The sequence below is a fragment of the Sapajus apella genome, unplaced genomic scaffold, assembly GCF_009761245.1.
Source record: "Sapajus apella isolate SASKATOON/1434 unplaced genomic scaffold, GSC_monkey_1.0 scaffold12, whole genome shotgun sequence".
Lineage (NCBI taxonomy): Eukaryota > Metazoa > Chordata > Mammalia > Primates > Cebidae > Sapajus > Sapajus apella.
This window is the reverse complement of record NW_022436952.1, coordinates 26,164,045-26,172,645: the sequence shown is the minus strand read 5'-3', so window position 1 is coordinate 26,172,645 and position 8,601 is coordinate 26,164,045. Positions and strand designations below refer to the sequence as shown.

Sequence of the window (8,601 nt, the reverse complement as noted above, 5' to 3'; positions counted from 1 at the left end):
GGAGGGGGACCAAGAAACCGGAGGCCCTCGCTCTTCCAGTACTCACGCCCCAGCTACAGAGGTCAAGAAGGGTTTTCACAGAAGCTGTATCGGTTTCAGCCGGCGCCGTCTCCCATGAAAGTCCCTAGAGGAGCCCAGCCTTGTCTGCCTGCCACCCCCGGGCGGGATGGTTGAGGCCGGGGCCACGCCCCCTCTGCAGCCCGCCGAACGCATCCCCGGCTTTCTCCCACCGCTTTTCCAGCCCGCTTGCACCTTGGCGATCTCCGACTCCCTTCTTCATGGCGTCGCTCCTGTGCTGTGGGCCGAAGCTGGCCGCCTGCGGCATCGTCCTCAGCGCCTGGGGAGTGATCATGTTGGTGAGGGGACTCCCCGGCAAGGATCCGAGAGGGCCTGAGGGGTTCCGGGCTGGGAGCTAGGACACTCTGGGCCGCAGGCAGGCCGAAGGAGCCGGGGATCAGCTGGCCCCGGGGGAAGAGACAGAGATTGGAAAATGGGAACTGGAGCGAAGGGCCCTGGAGTGGGAGGAGCTGGGGCTGGTAAATGTGGAGACCCCTCAAGACAGGAGAAACAAGAGCGGGGTTCCTGAGAGGTGCTTGAGTTGAATGGAGGACATGGGGGGAAAGAGAGTGCTTGTTTTAGAAATGGGTAGTTGGGCCTTGTTTCCCCAGTAATCCACCCACCGCCACTTCAAGAAGAAGTGAATATGTAGAAGTGCCGGTTCTCCCTCCCCTCTTCCGCACTGTCCGGTGATGGTGACGCCTCCAGGGAGGACGATCTGCTGGGTTCCTGGGAGAGATGGCTTGGTCAACCTATTCCTACCCTTGCCTCAGCCACTTGTCTCAGTGTCACCACCTCACGCCCTGTTCCAGGTGGCTGAGTCCGAATCCAGTAACCACCACCTCGTTTTGGTTAATCTCCGGCTCGGGTGTTGTAGCAACATTAGAAATGGGAGGGGTTTACGAAGTGAACGTGAGGGCAGGTGCCTGAATTCAACAACCTACCCATTCCCCTTTTCCAGATAATGCTCGGAATATTTTTCAATGTCCATTCCGCTGTGTTGATTGAGGACGTTCCCTTCACGGAGAAAGATTTTGAGTAAGTAATCGGGTGGGGGAGGCGGGCTGGGAGCATGTGGGAGGAGGCGAGGCCGGGTGATCTGGGCCCCTAGGTTTAGACAACTGGGAGAGGAGAGCTGTTTTCTTGAGAACGTAGTTAGGAGCTAGGGAGTCAGACCTCAGCCGCCATCCCAAACCCACCACTCGAGGTGTGGCGTCTTTAGGTATTTTACCTTTCCGTCCGTCTCAGTCCACCTCTGCAAAATGTCAGCTATAACAGATCTCAGCCCATGGGATGGTCGAGAAGACTGAATAATACACGTAAGAGCGCCTAGACCGCTGCCGGGCACATAGCGCTCGGCAAGTGTTAACTACTCTTAATGTTTGACACCTTTGCTTCATTCCCACCCCCAGGAATGGCCCCCAGAACATATACAACCTTTACGAGCAAGTCAGCTACAACTGTTTCATCGCCGCGGGCCTTTACCTCCTCCTCGGGGGCTTCTCTTTCTGCCAAGTTCGGCTCAACAAGCGCAAGGAATACATGGTGCGCTAGAGCCCGGGAGCGTTTCCCCGCTCCAGCCCCTCCTCTATTTAAACACTCCCTGCACCACGTGACCCCGGCCGCGTCCCACCCTTGCCGGCGCCCTCTGCGGGACTGGGTTTCCTGGGCGAGACTGAATCCCTTCTTCTCCCATCCCTGGCATCGGCCCCCTTAGAGAGGGCTGGGGCTGGGGGGGCTGTTCCCTCTTTCCACCCTTCTCTGCGTCCCGAATCTCAATAAAGAGAATCCGCTCTCTTAAGCCCTATGTCTGTGCTTCAGTGGGGACGGGCACGGGGCTGAGGCGGGAGGTCGGATTCGGCCCGAGGAGTCCCGACCCCTGAGCGGAAGTGGAGTGAAGTGGCGCGGAAGTGAGGCTACGGCTTTCCCCTTCGCCCCGAGGCGTCGGGCGGTCTAATCAACTGCGTCTGATGGGGCGGGGAGCCGCCGGGTTTCAGCCTATCCGCTGCGGGACGGGCGGGACTTCCTGCGCGGGGGTCCGAGTCGCTCAGTCTCCCGGCTCTCCACGGTCCTGGCTCGCGTGTAGCGGCGGCAGCAGCGGCGTCTCCGTGAGGAGGCGCGCGGGACCATGACGTCAGCGTCCACAAAGGTTCGACCTCCCTCGCGGACAGCGCTCCCTGGCGGCCACGGGAGGGCGGGCCCCCCATTTGGCGCGTGGCTCTTCCGCCCCGGGCGGGGGGCGGGGGGCGGGCGAGAGCCGAGCCTGGGGTGGGGCTAGGGGCTCCGGGCGGGATGGGGAGGGCGAGCGCCGGCCCCCCGTGACGCTGCCCCGCCCCCAGGTCGGAGAGATCTTCTCGGCCGCCGGCGCCGCCTTCACGAAGCTCGGGGAGCTGACGATGCAGCTGCATCCGGTGGCCGACTCTTCCCCTGCGGGGTACGTGAGCCCGGACGGGGACGTGGACGCTGAGAGCGGGCGCTCGGACGCGGTCACAGACACGGACCCTCTCTAGCACAGGGACAGACGTTAGTTTCCCTTTGTGCCTGGTACAGCACAGAGTAGGTGTTAATAAATGATCGCTGGATAAGGAAATGAATGACAGATGAAAACACAGGCCCGTAGCCCAGACACCTCTTTCATGGTTCTCCCTGCTGCGAACGGGCCGACCACAAACCACCACCACTCCCAACCACCCCAGTTTATGGAATTCCCCCAGACGGCTACAGGCTGTGTTCGGAGGCCCTGTCTGTAAAGCCCCCTCCTGGCGAATTGGTTTTCACTGCGCTATGTACAGCAGCCGTGTAACGTTGATGATGGAGAGGGGTGTTCTAAGGTGGAGGCGATTGGGATTTGTGATTGGGGTCCTCCCCGTTCCCGCAGGGCCTCAAAAGCTTTTTTTCCTCCCCTATGGAGGATCTCTTAATGCATCCGTGGAAAGGGTCCCAGGAGTCGGGAGGAGGCGGCTGGTTGGCTGTGGGACACATAGCCTGTGGGCTGGCCCCACACCCCTCCTCCCATTTTTGCTATCCCCCCCTCTCCCCTTCTGACAGTGCGAAGTGGACGGAGACGGAGATAGAGATGCTGAGGGCTGCTGTGAAGCGATTTGGGGACGATCTTAATCACATCAGCTGTGTCATCAAGGAACGGACAGTGTGAGGGAGGGTGGCTGCCAGAAAAGGGGGGTGGGCAGCTTTCTTCCTCCTTACCCAAGGCTCCATCGTCCTCAGAACTCCTTTCCAGCTCAACTGCGTCCCTACTTTGTTGCTAGTTTTGTTAGAATCCCCTTGGGGACTAAAAGAATAGAATTGTCACCGTTGGTCAGAAGTTCCTAAAATGCTGTGGTAATCCTTCCAAGAATGTGAAATTTAGGTTGCCTGAGATACTCAGTTACTGTATTTGATGATGGAGGTCCCCTGGTTATTTATATAAATTTTGGGGGACCCTACTACAGTGTTTCCAGGGGTATGATGATCCTGAACTAGTTGATCAGTAAATCGCGATCCACCTGTAAACCACCAAGCCTTACCTGATGTCTCTCCCAGAAGAGAATTCGGAGTCCCCACTACTCAGTTCAGGGACTCCACTCCCAACACTCCATCCACCCTGAGTGAGTGCAAAGCTTCAGGACAGTGAGAACCCTACCAATGGGTTGGGGCCCCGACCTGGATTCTTAGGAAGGGACTCCCTGAACCCCTTCCTCTCCCCTCCCTTCTGTTAGTCTCTCTGATGACTGCTTTCCTAACCTCTTCTCTCTTTTCTGCAGAGCTCAGATAAAGGCCACTGTGAAACGCAAGGTATATGAAGACTCTGGCATCCCCCTTCCAGCTGAGTCACCCAAGAAAGGGCCCAAGAAGGTGGCATCTGGTGTCTTGTCACCTCCAGCTGCCCCTCCTCCCAGCAGCTCCAGTGTCCCTGAGGCCGGGGGTCCCCCCATAAAGAAACAGAAGGCTGGTGAGGGCTGTGGAGTTGCTGCCTAGGGGTTAAAGGTCCCATCTGAGGTTCAGTTAGAGAAATGGGCCTGGGTCAAAAAAGGGTCAATCTCTCTTCCTGTCCCTGTGGAGGTTCCCAGAGAGGGGCAGAGGGGAGGGGAAGCACGAAGCTTTGGGAAGCTCGGGGTCGGGGGAGAGGCTGTCAGGGAAACCTAGAACCTAGCTTATGTCCCCCTCCCAGATGTGACACTCAGTGCTCTGAACGACTCCGACGCCAACAGTGACCTGGTGGATATTGAAGGGCTAGGAGAGACTCCTCCAGCTAAGAAACTCAACTTCGACCAGGGTAGGAGTCTTCGACCCATACAGCTGACGGGGTGGGGAGAGAGTGCTCCCCTGGATGGCCGGGTAGGGTCTCCACAGGGGCCCCTCCCTTGTATAGGGCTTTCAGAAGAAAAGGTGCTCTCACAGCACAGGGCATTGGGTCAGTCCGTAGCAGGGTGTTTCAGGGAGGTGGGACTGGCCTCAGAAGCACACTGGGGGCTCGCTCCATCTCGGCCCACTTTACTTCCTGTTCCAGACAGCCTGACCCTGGATTCTGGCCTTCTCATGACTTCTGCTGATCCTCCTCTCCTCTCCTGCTGAGGCTTCCACCTCTGACCCCTCTCACTGTTCATGCCAGACCTGTGGATCGCCTGGGACTCTGAGCAAGGCCTGCACGAGAAAGGGCTGAAAGGCTGCTGGGGCTGCCACCTCGCTGTTCCCACATAAGCATCTGCTCCCAACCCCTTTAACCTTCATCTGATGGACATTTTTATACAGAAAATAATAAAGATTTCCCTCTCAGCTTCGTGCTGCCTGCTTCACATTATTAACAGGAGAGGGCTGTCCCCTTTCCTCGGCCTGTAGGGGCTCAGCCCCTCCTCAGTTGCTCTCGCCACCCTGCCTGCAGCAGCACAGCCAATATTGGCTGACTTGCTTCCTTGTGCCAATATTTCTGTGCTGCTAGAGCCAGGGAAGCTGGGTGTGGGCAACAAAGACTTCACTTTGTTCTCTGGAGGCAGAACTTACTCCCAGGGTCTCTGGCCGTCAGTATTCTTGAAACTGCCCCGAAAATTTTAGAGGGGCTGTTTCCAGTGCTTGCATACCCCACCCTCTCTTTCCCCACCTGGCAAGAAGTTTGTCATAAGGCCCCAGATGTTTTTTGTGTCACTTCTCCAGGACGGCCTCCCAGGGCCAAGCCTCGGCGGTGCCTCCCCCACCCTCGCTCTAACACCACAGTGTGGTTTGGACGTGGCCACAGTGCCGTACAAACCACAGTGTGCTGCTGGGGCGGGAGCAGGACCGGGTGGGTTGAGAGGAAGAGCACACAGCAGTCCCGGGAAGACCCCAGCACCACCTGCAGGAGCAGGGGGAGAGAGAAGCCTTAAAAGGCAAACATGGCCCCCCAAAATGGTTGGGAGGAACCAGGGACAGGAGCTGAGCCGGCAACTGGAAGGAGAGGGGCCACAGGGATGAGCTCACAGTGTAGTAAGATTGGGCCACCTTCCCTCTGTAGGGACTCAGCTCAGGGGATCTCTAGGGTAAGGTCAGAGGCAAAAGAAACAGGGAATGACTGGGGGGACCAACAGACTGCCTCCTCAGCAAGGGCAGGGACCCAAGGCTTCCTGTGTCCGTCCCTCCCCTCCTTGGGTCAGAACCCAAGAGAAAAGCAAGGAGAGACAGAGGGCCAAGGCCAGCAGGGTTGGGAGTTGGCAGTCCAGAGGTGGTGGGGCCGGAACATGGTTGGGAGAGGGGGGCCGGAAGTCGCCCTGGGCCCTGGGCCTGCCACAAGATGGAGGCCAAAGGCAGGAAATGGAGACCAGGGGGAAGGGGAGCAGCAGAACCCAGGAAGAGGGCCATCTGGACCTGGGGGGCCAGGTATTCAACCCCCAGTGCTGTTCCCACTCCCCAGGGCCCCTCAGGACCTGAGCCTGCCCCCACAGCAACCTCCATCAGCCCATCCACCAGGCCAAGGCAGGCGGGCCCACCCCAGAGAGCCACGTTTAAGCTGAGACAAACATGCCTCTCCCCACCCCCAACGCCAGGCCTTCCCTCAGCCCTTTTCTCCTGTCCAGGACTTGATTTTTTAAAAATACCCCTTAGAAAGCAAAATTCAAGGGCCAAAATCCCTTCTGCACGTCAAAATATTACCCCCTAAAATCCAGAAGTTACCCTCCTATATCCCATGGCATCTTTTACCGCCCCCTCTTCCGACACACCCCCCAAAACTCTGAGCAATCTGAAAGATCTAAGGTGGTGTATGTAAGCAGTCTTTTTAGGCCCCCGAAGATGCCAGACCCCTCTCCGAGACCCCTCTTTGTCCTCCATCAAATTCTGCGAAGGCCTCCTGCTCCTCCTCCACCCTCCAGAGCCCCCAAACTAAGAGTTGCCCTCAGCTCCCACCTCGGCAGAGCCTTTGTGGGGGTGAAAGAGAAATTAAACACTATCCTAATGGCTGGGGATGTTGAAGGGCTCTCTGGTCTCAGCCTTTGGTTTCTGTCTGGGGGGCTGCAGTTTAGGGGTGTAAGAGAAAGCCTCTCCAATCATCCCCCCCAATTCCAAGACTGACAAAGCCCAACCCCACCCCAGCACGCACCTCCAAACCTCCCCCCAACCGCCATGTCTCCTGAAAACAGAGGACACTTCCCTCCCCACTTACCTCAGCTACTCTCCCCTGAGATCCTGGTCCCCTATTTTGAAAAGAGCAAAATTTGGGGTGCATCCCTCACATTTGGGGTGCAGGAGAAAGGAGCCGCCCCAGTCGCATCGCTGGCCTCCTTCCTCTCGGCTGGCTCAGGGGCTGGGGAGTGCCCTGGGGAGGGGGCACCCCCACAAGAGAGCTCAGGAGGGGGTTCCTCCACTCCCAGTCAGAATTGGGGACACCCCCCCAAAACCCGTCCCAGCCCATCCGTCTCCAACTCGGCGGGAGAGGCAGCTGCAATGCCCCAGTCAGATTCCCCCAACACTACATTCCTCACCCTATCTAGAGGGGTCCTGGGGTCCCCAAAAAATCCCAAAAAAATCTAGGATGTTGGGGGGACGGTCCTGGACTAGCTCCCCAAATTTGGGGTCCTCAGATAGCCCCGTTTTTTCAGGAAAATTCCGTCTTTTGCCTGCCTCCCGCCAGCCCTGCTCTGTCCCGATGCCAATTTTGGAAGTCACTCCCTCCTTCCTCCTCCCCGTCTCTCCAGCACCCCCCCCCACCACCGCTCGGGGGCTAGGGTCCAGGACACCTGGCTTCCAGACCGGGGGAAGCACTCTTCAAAGGGCTAGGGGCCAGAAGGTCAAGCTCATTGCCCCTGTCTTAAGGAAGCAGGAAAGCCCGATCCTCCCTTCCCCTCCCCCCTGGCTGGTCTCCGTGGTGGTTTAGGAAAGCCTGGAGGATTGGAATCTGCCATTGCTGTTGCACAGGCAGTTTTTTTTTCTTGGGTTGGGGGGGTGGGCGGTGGGAGGGAGAGAGGGGAGGAGAGTCGAAGAGAGAAGGGACCCAGGCGCGAGGAGCTGGCCTGGCTTACCCTGTAGCCTCGGCTGCCGTGGGGAACCCCTCCCCCCATCTCACCCACACTCCCAGTCCTCTGTCTGCTTTCTGTTTGGGGCTCATACTAGAAAATTAGGGTACAAGAATCACCTACTGTACCCCACCAGTACCCCTTCTTGCCACAGTTCCAACAGCACTGCTCTGATCAGGGGTGTCCACTTTGCCAAGAGACACCCCATTTTCCTTCAACTTCTCCCAAACTTACGGTGTGCTCCCTTAAGAAAGTGGGGTTCAGAGTCTGAAACCACCTTTTCTCCTTCTCGTCTCCTTCAAGCCACATAATAATAAAAGGAGATACCACACCCTTTCCAAGTTTCTCCCTTCGAATCCTGGGCTTATTTGGGGGTTCATGAAAGAAATTTCTAGAATCCGGGGTGAGAAGTCACCATAAGCAAAAGACATCCCAAACCAGGATCGTGCTCCAAATTAAGTGAACCCCCAAATCAGTCTCATATTTTGATCATCCCTTCACCAAAAGCATCCAGAGTGATAAACGCCCCCCCCAAAGTAAGGACATCCCAGAACTTTAGTCTCCTGTCCTCGTGGCCCTCACCTTGTTTCTCCCCCAGGAAAAAGCATCTTGGGTATTTGTGCACACACAGGAATAGCCCACGTCAAAGTGAGTTTCCACAAGACTCAAATATAAAAGTTTGCTCCCCCCCCAGGACCCCCAATCACAGAAAGCCTTGAACCTGCTCCCAGCCTCCTATAATATTCCACCTCAAACTAATTTTTAAAACTCCAAATTGAATTTCCTGTCCCCCAAATCTAATCTGAGGCTTGAGACTTAGATGGCACCCCAAAATAGACTGCACCCCCAAATCAGCAGGAGTACTTTGGCTCTGCTAATAATCCAAGATGACACAGATGAGCACACTCTCTAAATTGTGGGTGTCAGAACCCCCAGAATGAATGTAGCTTCAAAATCAGCTCCGTATCTGAAATTTACCATACAGGCCCTCAAAGGCTGAGTGCAGCCACCAGTGCTCATAACAAGCAAATCAACTCAACACCCCATAATAAACAGCCACCCCACA

The 8,601-nt window shown here is 56.9% G+C and overlaps 2 protein-coding genes across 5 annotated transcripts; both read left to right on the top strand.

Moving 5' to 3' along the window:
• Positions 1-16: 16 nt before the first annotated feature.
• RNASEK (ribonuclease K) lies at positions 17-1,856 on the top strand. The gene is made up of 3 exons (XM_032280602.1): positions 17-356; positions 1,019-1,095; positions 1,470-1,856. The coding sequence occupies exons 1-3, from the start codon at positions 279-281 to the stop codon at positions 1,609-1,611; spliced, it is 297 nt and encodes a 98-aa protein (XP_032136493.1). The 5' UTR covers positions 17-278; the 3' UTR covers positions 1,612-1,856.
• Positions 1,855-4,831, top strand: CUNH17orf49 (chromosome unknown C17orf49 homolog). 4 transcript variants are annotated; one of them, XM_032280597.1, is made up of 6 exons: positions 1,855-2,206; positions 2,397-2,491; positions 3,106-3,207; positions 3,819-4,006; positions 4,226-4,330; positions 4,565-4,831. In XM_032280597.1, the coding sequence occupies exons 1-6, from the start codon at positions 2,186-2,188 to the stop codon at positions 4,627-4,629; spliced, it is 576 nt and encodes a 191-aa protein (XP_032136488.1). In that variant the 5' UTR covers positions 1,855-2,185; the 3' UTR covers positions 4,630-4,831. The 4 variants fall into 4 exon arrangements, with proteins under 4 accessions (XP_032136488.1, XP_032136489.1, XP_032136492.1 ...); XM_032280598.1 differs by having other exon boundaries at positions 2,072-2,206; positions 4,569-4,830; XM_032280601.1 differs by lacking the exon at positions 3,106-3,207 and having other exon boundaries at positions 2,072-2,206; positions 4,569-4,831.
• The last annotated feature ends 3,770 nt before the right edge of the window (positions 4,832-8,601 follow it).

Excerpts from the sequence above, each read along its gene's own strand:
- RNASEK (XM_032280602.1), top strand. The coding sequence starts at position 279 with ATGGCGTCGCTCCTGTGCTGTGGGCCGAAGCTGGCCGCCTGCGGCATC. Across the intron at positions 357-1,018 it reads CCTGGGGAGTGATCATGTTG|ATAATGCTCGGAATATTTTT; the intron begins GTGAGGGGACTC and ends CCCCTTTTCCAG. Across the intron at positions 1,096-1,469 it reads TTCACGGAGAAAGATTTTGA|GAATGGCCCCCAGAACATAT; the intron begins GTAAGTAATCGG and ends TCCCACCCCCAG.
- CUNH17orf49 (XM_032280597.1), top strand. The coding sequence starts at position 2,186 with ATGACGTCAGCGTCCACAAAG. Across the intron at positions 2,207-2,396 it reads TGACGTCAGCGTCCACAAAG|GTCGGAGAGATCTTCTCGGC; the intron begins GTTCGACCTCCC and ends CCCCGCCCCCAG. Across the intron at positions 4,007-4,225 it reads CATAAAGAAACAGAAGGCTG|ATGTGACACTCAGTGCTCTG; the intron begins GTGAGGGCTGTG and ends TCCCCCTCCCAG.